Source organism: Numenius arquata, chromosome 5, assembly GCF_964106895.1.
Source record: "Numenius arquata chromosome 5, bNumArq3.hap1.1, whole genome shotgun sequence".
Lineage (NCBI taxonomy): Eukaryota > Metazoa > Chordata > Aves > Charadriiformes > Scolopacidae > Numenius > Numenius arquata.
The window spans coordinates 47,508,353-47,524,950 of record NC_133580.1 but is presented as its reverse complement, the minus strand read 5'-3'; the positions used below and the strand labels follow the sequence as shown (position 1 = coordinate 47,524,950).

Here is a 16,598-nt window from a genome sequence, read left to right as displayed (position 1 = left end):
CAAAAATAATGAATCCTCTTTGTTCCCAAATGTACAATAGGCATATTTAACAATGGTGATGTGTTAATCTGTAAAACAACTTCATATACAACACAAGAGATGCCAATGTGCCCTTAGACTAGTAAGGTGTCATCCTACAGCTTCTGTGCAAGAAATAAAGAGACATATTTGGAAGGAGTGAGACAAAAAAGAAGTTGCAGCGCACAGATAGTGGCAATATTATTTTTAAAAAGTTTAAATAAGCGTGCAAAGGAGAGACAAAACAAAACTGCTAATGTTGGTCACTCTGCTCAAGACTTATCAGTTCTCCCTGATCCTCCTCTGTTTCTGTTAGTCTTGTGGCTTTCTAAACAGGAAGTGTCATATGTCATGTTGTCAAATGATGTCATGTTGATAATACGCATAGGCAACCTTTCAGAAAGTCACACAATAGAAGGGACCTGGAAAGCAGCAAAAGGCTAACCCTACTCACCCCCAAAATTTGCAAGATAGTTATGAGGACAATGTAAGCACTCAGAAGCCTAGTTAACTTCTATTTGTCTGTACCCATACTTGTCTATCTGCATTGAAAAGTTCTGGTCTCAGGTTTGTACAACACCCATAACACTGTTTTGGCCCATTGATGCTACTTACTGGTCTTACTATTATGAATCTGCTCTACAACTTTTAAAAACAACTGTAAAGGTACTATAGTCAAATTTGCTTCTGCTCTTGAAATTTAGAGAACTTATTTGATGATAAGTGGCATATCATTGTTCCTGACCTAACGCCAACCCCTGCTCAAAGTTCCAAGCCTGACAAGGAGGACAATGTAGTCAATGAGTCCTTTCAGGGTCAGGATATAAAATTAAGTATACAGGTAAGAAACAGTTCAAGTGAGCTTTTTTTGTCTGCTGCAATGTTAAATGAATCCTGCAAGGATCCTCCACACCGCATTAAGAAGAGAATATGGGGAATAAGGTAACCAGCTCATTTTTCCCTTTCTAAAATAGCAGAAATTAAAGGAGAGCCTCCATTTTCTCATGCCTTATCAAAAGGGAATGGAACTCAAATCCAATCCATTTTGCTCCTAAATTAACAACATGGCATGAGTTATAATAGTTCATGTAAGCAGTTTAACTCATGGTCTTAGGAAACCCATCCTCCAGATGAGGACAACCAGAACGCATCATACTCCAGATTCTTACATCTTCTCCAGGTGCCTATGATGTTTAATAGTGTAGGCAGAGATTGTTATGCACCAGAGGTGGTTCTTACCTCCAAAAGTTTATCATGATCCTTTGACTACATGCATTTACAGTGGATTTATTTGGTCTTATGGCTCAACTACTTGTTCTGCATAGCTCAAACTCAAGAAAAAGTGACACGTACCTTGCGAACACTGGTCCAAGAACTTGGGAAAAAGAAGCCTAAAAAACCGAAAAGTTTGTGTATCAAGAATGGATATTATTATTAAGTAAAGCATTTACATTCTTTCGGACACTGACAGCTAGAGTCTTACTACTCAAACCATTTTTATGTTTTATTTCCTCAGTCCATACAACTGGAACAACCCCACTGGTTATGTCTTTCAGGAGTTCTTCCCCAAAAGTTAGTTTTGTAGATGGTTTTAATTCTTTAATAGAATTTAGAGTTAATTCCCCACACGCAATCTATTCACTATTCTAGGAAGTCAGAAAGGCTTCAACATCACTTTAATTCCCATTCAAACAATAGGAATTTTAAGCTTGCCCTAAAGAACTGTGCCTTCCAACATGGTGGGAACTCTTAATGGAAAGATTTTATGTACATAATGCTTTCTGTACATATCGTACCAATTTCTGGTACTCTGTCAGACAAGCAATAATTACTCTTATGAGCTTTAGCATGCACACAAAAGCACCAGAAACTGTACTTTATCCACTCCCCTTCAACTACCTCTCCCCTGTCCTGGCTTGATATTCAAAATGGGAAGAGCTTCATCCGAGGGTCATGAAAGAGCTAGACCTCTACAGTAATTAACTCTCAGACAGTAAAGGGTTTTGATTTTCTTGACTGCAAAAGTTTCAAGTCAGACATTAAAATCACTCTTCTCAATTCTCACAGTGAAATCACCTAAGCTTTCCAACTGAAATATCTGTCATTGGCAGTATGTGGCTATTCGGTAAGTTCTTATCAGAAAAAACTTCAGAAGTGAGACACAAATAGTCTACAGCACAGGCTAAGCCTCTTCCTTCAATTGCTACTGCACTTCAAGAGACAAACAATGTTAGCCAAAGGATTGCAGGCTACTGCTGCTATAAATACTACTTGGTTCTATGATCAGTAACGCATCAGTAAGTTTTAAAAAAAAAAAAAAAACCTAGAAATGGAATTTGTTCTTTCCATAATTATAGGAAAGACAAGTTTAAACAGCACTCCAGCACCAATTCACCAATATTTTATGTAGTCTTTGTTATTTATTTACAATGTTTGTCACGGAGACAAAAAGAAGCAGCAAGGTAACATCTATTTATCGACTAGGGCAAAACACAAGAAGCGTATGGGTTAGTGTTTTAAGAACAGCTAGGAAGTTTAAGGAATGCACTTTCAAAAAATGACTGGGAAGTTCACCTCTAAGCTGTGATGCAGAGCTTTATAACAAATAGAAGCAAAGCTAGGAACTCTGAAAATTGTAACTGCTTTAACTTACGTTTATCAAATCAGCTGCAAGGCATAATTGCAAAATTTAAGTATTACTGTTTGACAGATAAGTCTATGAAATTAGTTCCATGTTTGCTGAAGTGTGGAACACACACATATACTATGAAACACCAACCAAACCACACTATTTTAAAATGTCAGTGACTTGGCTTTGCTACCGTTTCCTCCCCACCCTGCCTCTGCAGTATCCCAGGATATCAGATTTTAATACTTGCAATGCTTTTGCTTCCATGCTTTGTCATTCTCTTCCACTAAATTTCAAACTGCTTCCCGTAAGTTCCATATCTTAAATCTGTAAAGTCTTCATTTAATATCCAAGAGTTGTGACACAATCAATAACCCAAACTGAGACACGTCTCAATTTTCATACTCACACAAAAATTATAAAAAAGAATGATTTAAAAAAGCATAAGAAAGGACAGTTGACTGTTCAGATTTTACAGAGTCTTTAGCCAGAGTATACGTATTTAAGCAGTATGCTAATAACAATCCTTGTTTATTTTTCCACAAGTTAAACTTTTATTAACATATGTAATTACATATCGTGTGGAAACCAAGTGTCTTCCTTATAAACTAAACAGCACTTCAAAGTTCATTCAAGACGGATTAACTAGCAGTTTTAAATTACGAGATTTAAGACAGTTCATTGGCAACTAACCATCATATATCTCTAATTATTACAAAAGTGATCTCATAAATGTAAATATCTATTTTCAAACTAGTAACAATATTTTAAAGTATACCTATGTTCCATATAGCAACTCAGTGGCTCTACACAAGTATTAACTGCTCCAATGACAAAAGAAGACTTCACATCTGGGTCAGGATGAGTTTGCAGAGCCTGTACAACATCAATAACATCTGTATATCTGCAAGAAAACAAAATGCAATATGGTTTCAGAGAAACAGAATGACACATTTTAACATCTAGTTAGAAATCAATGGCTTGCATGAAGGTTGTATTTCTAAAAAAAGCCTGCCAATATAGTTATAAAGCAGTTCAAAACTTGGCAAATCTACACACATTAAGGTGACTGCAAGTAAACATTAGAAATAAATTATTGATAACTACAGAGAAAAGCAGTATAAACTTTGCACTGAACAACTGAAAAGTCTAGCTTTCAGGAAGCACAAAAAGCATCATGTCATACAAGCATGTTATGCCTACTGACAACCATATTAAGCACTAACTACAATTCAAGTAAAAAAAAAAAGAAATTAAAAAGCAATGCCTCTCACTTATCAGCATTCCAGTTTAAGTGTGCTTCTATAATTAACGCATCCATTTCTAATCTGCACTCTAGCCACTGCTTCATTATACTTCTGTATGATAGCAAAGTTTAGGTGAACCTGAGTTTTTATTCCAGGTGTTTATTTCTCAGCCAGTTACAATCTACTCTCAAAACTGTACTGTCATTTATCAAGTTGAAGGATTATTTAGAGAATTCCAGCTACTTTAAAGGTATCTATACCAACACTCAACTACCCAGAACAAACAGAATACCTGACGCAGACATTCCTGAAGCCAATACTGCTACCAGAATATAATTTATTTTGCACATCACTGGACATTATACTACTCCTACTAACTTAAAGAAAAAAAATCTGACATGGAAAAAATCATGCTTTTTATCACTATCGGAATGGATCAGAAAGAAGAAAATGCTAAACTCCATATATGTGCCCTTAGTCAAAAATATGAACACTTGCTTGCCTCGGAACCTAAACCGTTCCAGCCAGGTTAGGATAGCAATTCCCTCAAGCTAGCTTATGTTACCTGCTAATGACTCCGAAACAGAGTGGGCAAACACACTGCAGCTGATACTAGTTCTCAAATGCTAGACTTCAGACAGAAACATCAAACAGATGACTTCACCTATATTCTGCAAGAAAACTGGCATTTATCAAAAACATGCTGTTCAGTCTTACTTCAATATTACCTGCTATATCAAGTGAATAGCATATTTTTTTCAAGTGAGTAGTATATTTTTGACAGACTGCTTTCTGCTAGTAGTTTTAGAGGTCAGAATCACAGAATCATAGAATAGTTTGGGTTGGGAGGGACATTTAAAGGTCATCTAGTCCAACCCCACTGCCATGAGCAGGGACATCTTCAACTAGATAGATTGCTCAGAGCCCTGTCCAACCCGACCTTGAATGTTTCCAGGGATGGGGCATCTACCACCTCTCTGGGCTACCTGGTCCCATGCCTCGCCACCCTCATGGTAAAATTTTTCTTCCTTCTATCTAGTCTGAATCTACCCTCTTTTAGTTTAAAACCATTACCCCTTGTCCTATCACAACAGGCCCTGATAAAAGCGTTTGTCCTCATCTTTCTTATAAGCCCCCTTCAAGCACTGGAAGGCTGCAAAAGGTCTCCCTGGAGCCTTCTTTTCTTCAGGCTGAACAACCCCAACTCTCTCAGCCTGTCCTCGTAAGAGAGATGTTCCATTCCTCTTATCATTTTGGAGCAGGTCCAGAGAAGGGCCACAAACAGGTCCATGTCTTTCCTGTGCTGAGGGCCCCAGAGCTGGACACAGTACTCCAGGTGGGGCCTCACCAGCACAGAGTAGAGGGGAGGAATCATCTCCCTTGACCTGCTGGCCATGCTTCCTTTTTGGTTTGTTATCAGCAAAATACAAGTCTGTTGGGAAAATGTACAGTAATTCATTTGTGTACTAAGAGGGACTACAACACACAACACTCCATCTTAATATTAACATAATGCTAGAGCAGATAATATTCAGTAATATCTACCTGCAGCTCTGGAGTGCAATTTACAACACAATCTCAAGCTCTCTCTGCTCTATTGCTCTCATTGAAATCTATGGTTTTAAAGACAGACAACCAGTTCTCCAGCAGTCTTTAAGGACAGATAACCAGCATGATGAAGTCTCACCAGCCTTTGAAGGGCAAATACCTCTTTATCTAGGACCTTCAGGGGAGAGGGGGAGCAGAAAAACAAAACCAACACAAAAACCAAAACCAAACCACACACAGCTGCACCAATGAAGTGCCATTTAACAACAGTCAAAGATGCAGCTGGAAAGGGCAAGAAAACTTCTTTTGAGAAGCCAAAAATCACAATCCATCCCCAGATACGGAAGAACCACCAAATGCAGTCCATTCTTCCATACAATTGAAGGAAGACTACGGATACCTTTTTTCCAATGCAGTAACAAGCAATAAAATTAACAGGTTGCAGAAAAGCTGAGTCTAGTATATACATAAAACATAATTCACAGAATACCACACTTTAGCACAGAAATCTGACTGCTTCAGCATGATGAGAAAGTTTAAAAATGCCTTGGAAATAGGAACAATATGCAAAAGTTCTGTTTCAAACATTTACCCTTGCAAGACCACTAAGAGACGCTTATTCTTTTTAGCATAAGTGGACTGATGGATGCTGTGGTTTTGCTGAGCCTCCAGGACACTGGAGAGGTAACGCTGGAAGTGGGTTGCACTGAAACATTCAGGACTATCCATAGTTTGCCGATAAACTATCCACCTAAACAACAGAAAACAGAGAAAGAAGTTAATATTCTATGACATAATATCTCTGTTTTCTCTTTATTTTGAGCCAACAGAAAAAAAAACAAATTTGATGAGCCCTAAGATTCCACATCTCTCATACCACATGGGAAAGAGGAATTTACTTGGCTATCATTTCCAGCATAAGCGCATTCTTTATATTATTGCCAGAAGGTTTTGTGGGTTTTTGTTGTTGTTTTTTAATAAAACAATGTTCAACAGCTTCTTCAAAGCAGCACATCATACAAGTAATTCTGATCTTTATTAGTGATACAATAAATAAAAGTTGTATGAATCCAATTCAAAAGACTCTAGGCATGAAAATATTTCACTGTAAAAATAAAAAATAACGATGACGTTTGGAGGAAAACATGATGAAATGTAAGGGGATTACAGAACATTCAAAAAGCACCTTACATGTTTGTCCTAAAAACAGGACCACAAAACTGTTCTGAATCAACTTGCTAATATCAAGATACTGAGTTAACAGTAATACAAAGGAACAGTCCAGAACATTACTAAGACTAAGTGCTAAGGTGTCTGTCTGTAAAATTTAAAAGGCTAAGAATTTATTTTTTTGATTTTCTAGAAGCTATCTCAACACACAGCATGGCAAATTCCTAAAGTAGATTTATCTTATTGCATCTATTGACTAATAGATGTCCTGGATAATCTCTTGCTACTGTAGAACAGAAACCAGGTCAGACTAAAAACAACGCTGTAGCAAGGAGTGTTACCACAGTCTTTTCTCCGAGAAGAATGCATTTTAGACTCGCTACATAAGTCAATAAATGGAAGCTCTTCACCCGTTTTCTTCAAGTTGTGACAACTTCCATATCTGCTTAAGGCAGGATTCATTTGGCCCTTCTAAGATTATTCTTAACTGTTTGTAGCATCAGTGATAGTTCCAGACACACATCAGGGACCTACAGTGTTACCTGTGGTATTCTTAATATGGAATACCAACAAAGAAACTTCCCGTGCTATTTTTCTTGTCTAAAATGCCTAAAATCTAAGCGCAAATCTACCTGGCACAACACAGTTAAGTGAGACACCTGAAGTAACAGAAAGAAAGCAATATCTACTCTACCCAACAGTGTGCTATGTAGAACTATTTAAAGGTGCCTCATAATACTTACTGAATTTATTCTGATAGCACATCTGTTTACAAATTATAAACTGGGATATGAAAAAATAAAATAATATTAAGTGAAACACTGATAGTTTCATTTCTTTCATGTTGAGTAGTTCTTTGGTGATTAGTATGACCATTGCTTTGAACTGTAAAACCAGAACAATACGAACCTTCCGTACTCCTTGTTAAAAGTTACAAGAAAACCGCACAGATCGCTGCAATGACATCCTGGAAGACCAGTTATAATGGTGATAACCACCTAAAACACACGGAACAGATTAAAAAGGGGGGCAACTTGAAGACTGGAAATGAGCTAGGATTGCACACGTTAGGCTTCTATCTTGATAAAATCTTAAGTGACAAAATTAAGTGACACTAGTCACAGAAACAGCAATATAGTGTAGAACTGTAATTGTGTTTATGCAATTACTCAGATATGCATGATTTTAGAAAGACACATTTTCTCTTGGTTTTCATATATTAAATTCTGTGCAAATACAGCAAATGGTATTTTCAAAACTTTTACATTAAAATCTAGCCTGAAGTGTAAGTATTAATGCAAATGTCAGAAAAAAACACTGCCAAGACACACCGAATAGCTTGTTTCCTATGATAAGAAGAGTACATTCAAATACATAGAACAGTATTTGAGCAAAATGGTTCAAAAAATGAAGGTGTATGTCAAATGGTCTTTCAAACACAAAGAGTAACTCCAGGTTTCTTATACTGTACCAAGCATGCCATGCACAAAATTTACTCCAGCAAAGCTGCATTTTGAGTAGGACTGGTAAGAGGCTGCACAACAACAGCTCTAACGTACCAGCAGCTTCTCTGCATAAAGCATCTGTTTCCATTATGTGTATTTCTTGTGGTATTTAGAGAGGGACCATAGCAAATAAACACTGATAGGAAGAAGTCGGAGAATATCCCCAAAGTATATAGACATAGCTCTACACAACTAACTCAAGCGTGCTACAAAAGTAAGAAAATGAGCCCTAGAGGACACATGACTAAAACCACAACTCTCTGTGCTGCGATGAACTTAAGAAATGATGTCACTGGTAATCAGCCATCACACTGCATACCATCCTGCTACTAACAGAAAAATTACCTCTTCCAGTTTCTACATGGTATTTGAAAATAGCTGTCTGCAGACTATTTGTATCCTATCCTCAAAATCACTTTTGGATGCTCACAGAAAATCAGTATTCATGATAACAGATATAGAGAGCTACCTCAGAAAAATCAGTTAAGTTTGTATGTTTTACAGAATTTGGTATGAACATTATAGAAAATTTTTATTTTTTTAAACATACACGAAGACAGTTAAACTAACCTTAAAACCAGATTTTAAAACATTAATAAAGGTTTATTAATACCTAATTTAAGTGTCAGCGTGGTCTGAACTAGATTCCATGAAATAAGGCTGACACCATATTGCAATATTCAAAGAGAAAGGCTATATTCCTGCTGCTTTGACTTTCTTGCTTACAGCAGATTTCAAATGCTGGAAAGTTATACGGAAATATTTTCTCTGAAAATGCTATTTAAAGCATTCAAGTTTGACAATTGTTATTGCCCCTATAGAGAACTGAGTGTTCTACAGATAATACCAGCAAATGTTAAATATCGTGTGCTACCTCTATGCTATTTAAAGGACTTTTATGTTCCAGAGAACAATTCAGTTAAATTATTCAGCAATTCATAAAAAACAAGCTACTGCTGTAGAGGTAACTCTCTCTGGACACTAGAGAAAACTGTTCACTTGAAGATCTATGTCTCATTTTCTGCCTCTATTTTATCAGGCTGAAGGGCCATTAGCACTTCCAAAAGATTGTTTAAATGAAAAAAAAAAAAAAAATTAAGTAACATAACCAGGAAAATAGGGCAGAGCAATTTATTCTAATAAACAGACTTGAAGCAAGTTCAGTGTGAACTGGTGGTGTTGGAGGAGGTGGCAGAGAGCATGGTTAAACATACATTAGTACTTTACTGCATTGCCTGCAACAGAATGAAGTTGCTAAATACTCTCTACTAGGGATAGGAAGTATTGTTGGGTTGCTTCCTTACCTTATCACTTTCTGCTTTGCTATCAGGAATGATTTCTGACTGTTGCAATAAAATAGGAAGATGTGCTCGCATTATTGGCTCATGACTGACGCTGCTGACAGTAAAATGTTGCACAAACCTTTAAAAAAGAAAATTTATATTTTCTTACAGTCAAGACTAAAAGACTTCATTCATATAAACAGGCGGAAAATTACCAAGACGGTTAAAAGGTCACATAGAGGCTTCCTACAGAGGAAATAATTCATCTCAGAATAAAAATATCTAGTGTGAAGACAGAGTTATTAAATGAGCAATTTTTAGATGAGTATTACATAATAATACAAAAATATTTTGGTATATTATATACAATACTGATCCCTTGAAATCAAAAATCATTTCTCACCTCTCTAACTCTGGCAGGGCAGCAGATATTTTCAGCTCCCTGCATCTTTCCCCAGAAGAAAAAGACAAGGCATCAAATAGCTTCTGAGCACTGGAATGCCTAAACCAAGCAAAATAATTAATTGGTTAGTTAAAGGAGAAATCTAGAAATATATCTTATTTAAACCAGAGGGCTACATGTTAAGTAGCAAGAAAAAAAATAGAGCAAGTGTTGCACTAAGTGCAACAATTCCTTTCTGAATCATCATCAAAATCTTCAACGAGTGACAGCATTTTTCTGATTGTAGCACACAGTTAATGTATAATTGCACTGGAGTATATGGCATGAACTTACAGTCTCTTTTGTTCCACAGACAGGAATTCTTCCTGGACAACCCTTAAAGATAATCCTGAGTTTGTCTGGTTTTGCCACGAAGAGAAAACCTGGAACAAACCAGAACTATGCATAATCATCATTATTTTGCAAAATTTGTTTTGAATTTGTTTAGAAATTGGTTTTGTTCATCTAAAAAAATAGATGCAGTTTAACTATCCATTAAATCTTCCAGAATACTGGTTTTGTCAAAATATGGAAGAAGTCTCCTCTTTGGCTAGACTGGAACTTTTAAAGAAGTAACTTTACTGAAATGGTCTAGTTTCCCACCCCCCATCTTCATAGCTAGGGAAGAAATCCTAGGAAAAAAGATTTACCCACCAAATTAAGAGTACCATTTGTGTGTATCTTTTAGTCATAGCGTCCTTCATTTATAAAAATTCTAGGTATTTATAGTCCAATTGCTGTAAAGCAGGAACTGAATTAATGTGTCTCCTTTAAGTAATATTGTAATTTTCATGAGGTAAGATTGCAGCTATCATTTCTAGAAAATTAAGAAAAACTCTGTTCTTTTGCAAAAGAAAAGGAAGCCCTTCGTTTCTCTAGGGAACAGTGTTTTGGCTTACATCCTATTGCTCTAGCCAAGTCACATTAATATGAATGGCATTCTGAACCTAGAAATCAGATTCAGATGAATCACACAGTCATTTAAATGTTCGGTATTTCCCTTCTTTTAGTAAGTAAAGGCAATGGCCATTGTCATTTTTCACAATAATTTGCTGCAAGACAAAACAACTGGGGGGGAAAGACTGCTTTCCATTAACAAATAGGTATCCTAAACACAAGGGTACCGAGATAAACATCAAAATAAAATAAACTTTTGATATTAACAAAGACAATGTTGCTTGTGTAGAAGGATCCACGCAAGCAAATAACCACTTCAAAACACGTATAAGAGATTAAGGAAAATGCCTATAAGGGATGGAAAGAAGGACTGGTCAACAGAAAACTATTCTTCAGAAGTCAAAAGGCTAGGGATAAAGTGAAAAGACAGGTCAGAGACTGAGACAGAACTCCACGGAAATAAATCAGTCCTTTTTGTATAACTTAATGAACATTTTAAAAAAGAGCTGTTATGGCATTAGAGAAGGTGAAGAAAACCAGAGAAATCAATACACACCAAAGTCTAAGCAAATTTTCCTCCCCTACCAATTAGAGTGAGGACATGAAAGCTACTGTCTTCATGGGATCTCCAAACCAGATTCCAATTCTGTATGCTCAGAACCTTGCAACCATCTCAGTTACAAGGAATTTAATACAGTCAGATCTGGAGGAATGGGTAATTGCCATTCCGTATTTTGAGGGGGCTTGGAATGATTAAAACATAGGTCCAATAAGTAAGGTATCATGCCATACTACTGTAGAAGAGTAAAACTAGTACCTACATTTTAGTGAATCTTTGTAACTACAGGTCTGTAGAATGACTACTATGTCTGTACAACTTCAATGGCATGCAGACTTTTAGAAAAGATCTTGGAGGAAATCAATAAATACCTGAAGGTAAATACTAACAAAATACAATATTATGTTTCCATGGCTTACACAATCAGGTACACTTTATCTCATGAATGTAGACTATTCAAAGATCACATCTTCAAGACAAAAGACACGTTTCATCTACTGGAACTTGAGCAAAGCAACTGGTATGGTGCCAGATGAGAAACTGTTAAATTGCAGAAACTGAAACTCAGTAAAGAACTGCTCAGCAAAATGCTAACTCAAAGGAGGACTGGAATAAATAGCACAGGAAAACAAAGCAGCAGAACACTAGGGACATTCACCAGCAGATTTGCTTAGGGAATGCCCCATGATACCCCTTGCAATGAATTTGGCATAGACTGAGGCAAATTGACAGCATTTTGGAGAACTAAGTTGGGAGACAGTCTACACAGCATTGAGATGCTTCATAGAAACATAGATCTAACGGTAAGAATGGAAGAAACAGAAAGAAAAATTAGAAGGAAGGTAAGTATGAAAGCAAGAATGAGCAAACAAACATTTCTGGAATCAGCTGGAGTTAACAGTGCGTAGCAAAAGAGAAAGGGCCTGAAGGAGTTTTCAAAAAAAAAAAATGAGCACGATCTATGAATTCAAGGCAGCAGTGAAAAGTAAAGGCAAACGAAGGGTACCTCTTATTGCCTCTGTACAAGAAACAAATACCCTCATTTCATATATTACGCAGAGTTTGGATATCTACAGCCAAAAAACAGATCCAAAGAAAAGTATTAGAACAGTCAGAGGGAAAGAGAACTTTTTATAAGCATAGATTAAAAAATATCTGGTTTTATTTTACTAGGCCAAATAAGCCAGAAAAAATAGGTCTGAAATTTCAGAATACCTCAAGGATGTTTGCTGGTAGAGAAAAGAAAAAAAAAAACAAACATACAGAAGTAGACCTAATAAAATAGGTTGAAAAATCAAAAACAAACAAACATAACATTCCCAACCACTCACACACTGGAACAGCGGGAAGAACCGAAACACTTCAGATAAAAGGAGGAGAAATTTTATGGTAACGTTAATGCTATCAGTGGGGACTGTACTCACTGAGCTAGGTGGTCTTTTCCAGTCCAGTGTTATGATCACATACTAAAACCCTTGTGAAGTCCTAAAATCTCCAGGCTCATTTCCTCAAAAGTGCTATTGTTATAAAGTTTTGTTTATTAAAAGCCTCTGCATTACAATGCAAGAAGCCAATCTACTTAGAGAATAATACAATGCCATATGGGATACTTAAAGACTTTAACAAAACTTCCCAAAGGATCATGATCCAAATGTGTCTAACCACAAAAAAACACAATAGAACCTCTGCCACTACATACAATTGCTGTAGCCAATTATACACCAGTGCTACATTTAAAATGCAACTACTAGAAAACAAGCTTTTAGAGCACTCACTGGCTTCAGAAGACAAAATGAAAGCACATGGTAAGCATTAAACTTAACGAGCAACACAATCACTAGAAAGGCATACATAAGTCAAAGTTTCTCACACATGCAAGTTCCTAAGATCAGGAGCTATAATGCTCCTAGGAAGGACTGGGAAGGTCTACATGGCAGGGCAGTTCACTCCATGACAATCTTGAGTCTGCAAGCCAGATGCCAGAGGTCACACAGAGAGTCAGAGTTTCTGTTTGGAAGAGAGACTATGGAGATCTCCAGACCCACCTCCTGGTCCAAGCGGGACTATTGCTGGCAGTACAGATCAGCTCAGCCATGACTTTGTCCAGCCAAGGTTTCAAAATCTTCAAAGGTGGAAATTTGCTGTCTGGGTGACCTGTTTCAGTCACTGCACCAACCTCCTGCTAACATTCAGTCTGAATCTTCAAAGCTGCAATCTATGGTTACTGCCCCATATTACAAAGTTATCTGTAACAGCCCTTCCTACTGCAACACCCTGATTTTACATAAAAGATAAGCAGCCTCAAAACCACATCAGCCATCTCTCTCAATATCCTCTATGAATCCCATCCACCAGCTTCATAGAAGACGTTTCCAGTGTACATCCTAACTTGATGTCCCTCAGTATTAACTGCCCCTTCTGCTTTCCTAAACTGTGCTTCTTCAGTGAAACACAGGAAAAAGTTTTTCTTGTGAAGACTGATGCAAGAAACACCTTGAATTTTAACTTTTCCTGTATTTACTTATCAGGTGATAAGCTTTAGTGGCTTAACTAACAAGAGAAATAAACGCTGTCTTCTTTCCAAATGTAATTAGTTAATACGGACATCAACAAATTAACCCTTGCCTCTCATCTGAAAAAGAAAATTATGTGGTTTCCCTCCCTCATCCAAACCAATCTTTTTTTTTTTACTTTACCTGTGAATAAAAAGCTTTATAAATCTTTGTTTTGGGGAAAATTGCAATCATCAAAAAGTTGTCTCGGGTACAGAATTCAATTGGTAGATGAGCAAGCAAGGAACTTTTGATATCTATAAAGACAGCAGCAACAACGCTGTTGGAATCCTAGAAAACAAAGAAACAGGACAAATTAAAATTAACAGTTATTGAAAGTGAAAAAAAGGCTTAATACATTAAGTAGCAGCAATTAGAAGAGAACTACTACAGTCATAGCTAGGCACACATAAAGATCTAAACATTCATTAGCTTCCATAGCCCAGGTATGGAGCAGAAGAATCAACTGCAGCCACTTACATTACTCCTCAATTCCTACTTTTCAGGTATTAGAGATATCATAAGCTTTAAAGAAAGCATCTGAGATTGTTCTAAGCACCTAAGCTTTGTCTTGTCTTGAAAAGAAATGCTTGCATTTTAATATCCATTCTTTTCCCTCCACCAAAAATTAGACCTTTAGCCCTTTTCTCTGCTAACGCTTCAGAACAAAGCCACCTTCATCTATACCCACACATCCCCTCTGACACAAAGATGCTGCAAGAATGAATTAAATGTCAGCTGAAAAGATCAGAAGGATAGCATGGTGCTATTGCAAACATTTTTTATACCATGGCTTTTGAGTTTCTGACCTGAAAGGAATCACACTGCAAAGAGATACAACTATCAGGCCTGCAATTTAAAGTGTAGGTCACTTGGATGTCAGACGTGTCCCGTTTCTCTTGGATTCTTTGATGAGCACAAGTTCTACAAAATCCTTTGCTTCTTCACCTGAATTATGTCTTCACCAACAAAAGCTGAAGCCCCTAAGATCGGTCTCTCTCAGAAGTACTGAGCTCAGGTTGTCAATTTTTCTTCTAATAGACCAAGACTGACCCTTGGTTTTCCTTATTTGAACACGGGCATTTATATAGAACTCTGCAGGATGCTGAAGTGGTTTATGCTGAAACTTTGACTTGTAACTCTTTTCACACAAAGTATTAGAAAAAGAGTAAAATACAGCAGCATGAAACACCCCTGGAAAATGGAGATTCCATTACTTAGAGTTCAAATCAGAAACTGAGTACCATTCATCTCCCTTTCAATGGGAGAAGCAGACAAAAAAACTCTACTTACTAATTTTCCAAAAAAAAAAAAAACACCTCAAGTTGAGGAACACTTACATAAGAATCAGTATCAATTCAGAGAAATTTGCAAACAGAATCTCTATTCTGTGCTGACTGAGGGATTAATTATAAAAGTAATCCTCCCAAAGTCATTGAGGTTACTGAAGAACATACCAAAATGTTCTCCCAAGACAGAACAATTTCTCTTAAGAGAAAATGGCTTTTGGAACATGGCGCACAGTTTCTAGGTTCTAAAGGATAGCTTACAGATTTCATAAGAAGCAGACTAAAAAGCCAACTCATACATGCTGCAATCTGCATGTCAAGTGTCCAACAGAATGTGCTCCTCCTCCTGGAAAGTATTTAGGGTTCCACACATTGAAAAAAGCTGAAAAGAAGCAGCCATAACTCCCATGGACATTAGGTTAAAAAAATCCCATTCAAAGTTTTACAAGATCTTAATAACGTTGTGAAATCTAATTATTACTTACTAATATTTGCTCACTTGATTAATGGCCAAAATGAATGCTGGTTTCAGGTACTTACAAGCTGAAATACTTGGTCTTAAATAAGATCTTAAAATCAAGCACATAGCAGCATGTTAAGCTCTATAAATTAAAGATACCTTGATACATTTTATTGAGACATTGAACAACTACAGAAGGAAACAGGATACACTGGGTGGCAGTGTAGCCTGTTGGGTTTTCTTTTACTCCCAGGATGGCTGGTACTAAGCTACAGTAGTGCTGCATTACAAGATGGGACATTTATGTTTGACTCTGCTAAGACTGGGATGATTTCTGCTTTAGACCTTCAAGGAACAGTTTTTTCAGGAATCTACCTTGTCCTCCATGTGCTCAATGCCTACGAGACTCAAGGACTTCAGGAGCTTAGGTGGCAGCTAGGTCCCCAACTTCTCATAATAGAGAAGTCTGCAACAGGCATTAGAGACAGAAGTGCAAACATTTTCAAGTTAAAAAGAGAAGCATCTAGCAGGTAAGATGATAGGGCTTCTAAGAAACTGTACTTTGCATCACTTGAAGTCTTCATATCTTTTATTTTAATCCTAGCATTAAATTATCCTTTCTTTTCCATCAATATTGTTGTTGCAATAACTTTTGGAAAAAGCATACTAACAATTACCCTTCTTCTCCTGTCACTTCTTAACATTTTAAGCTCTCCACCCTTGTATTATGCCTAGTCAGTCAAACAATAAAACGCTCTCTGTCAAGGTTTAGCTTTACACAAAAATCTGGCATCAGTTCAAGAATGATAGCCAGGTCCCATAAATAGCTAGTTTTAGGAAAGTGAGTGTCTTGAATCAAACAATAGAAGGAAGGCCAGTGTTAAAATAGCTTCTTAAACTACCAAGGGGCACTCAATATGATATACAAGAAAAGGCAGCTAAGGTAAGATTCCTTCACTGTTGTGTTTTCATCTCAATTGAATCACACACTTTTATTGT

At 36.8% G+C, this 16,598-nt stretch overlaps 1 protein-coding gene across 1 annotated transcript in view; it reads right to left on the bottom strand.

Annotated features, from left to right (window-relative positions):
• DNAAF9 (dynein axonemal assembly factor 9) overlaps positions 1 to 16,598 on the bottom strand; it is a 74,780-nt gene that overhangs the window by 14,146 nt on the left and 44,036 nt on the right. Inside the window, exons 22-29 of the mRNA XM_074147609.1 lie at positions 13,995 to 14,141; positions 10,137 to 10,225; positions 9,804 to 9,902; positions 9,422 to 9,539; positions 7,522 to 7,610; positions 6,035 to 6,193; positions 3,426 to 3,551; positions 1,372 to 1,409 (exon numbers count right to left, since the gene is read on the bottom strand). Coding sequence (XP_074003710.1) covers positions 1,372 to 1,409; positions 3,426 to 3,551; positions 6,035 to 6,193; positions 7,522 to 7,610; positions 9,422 to 9,539; positions 9,804 to 9,902; positions 10,137 to 10,225; positions 13,995 to 14,141 — 865 coding nt within the window. The remainder of the gene's footprint in view (positions 1 to 1,371; positions 1,410 to 3,425; positions 3,552 to 6,034; positions 6,194 to 7,521; positions 7,611 to 9,421; positions 9,540 to 9,803; positions 9,903 to 10,136; positions 10,226 to 13,994; positions 14,142 to 16,598) is intronic.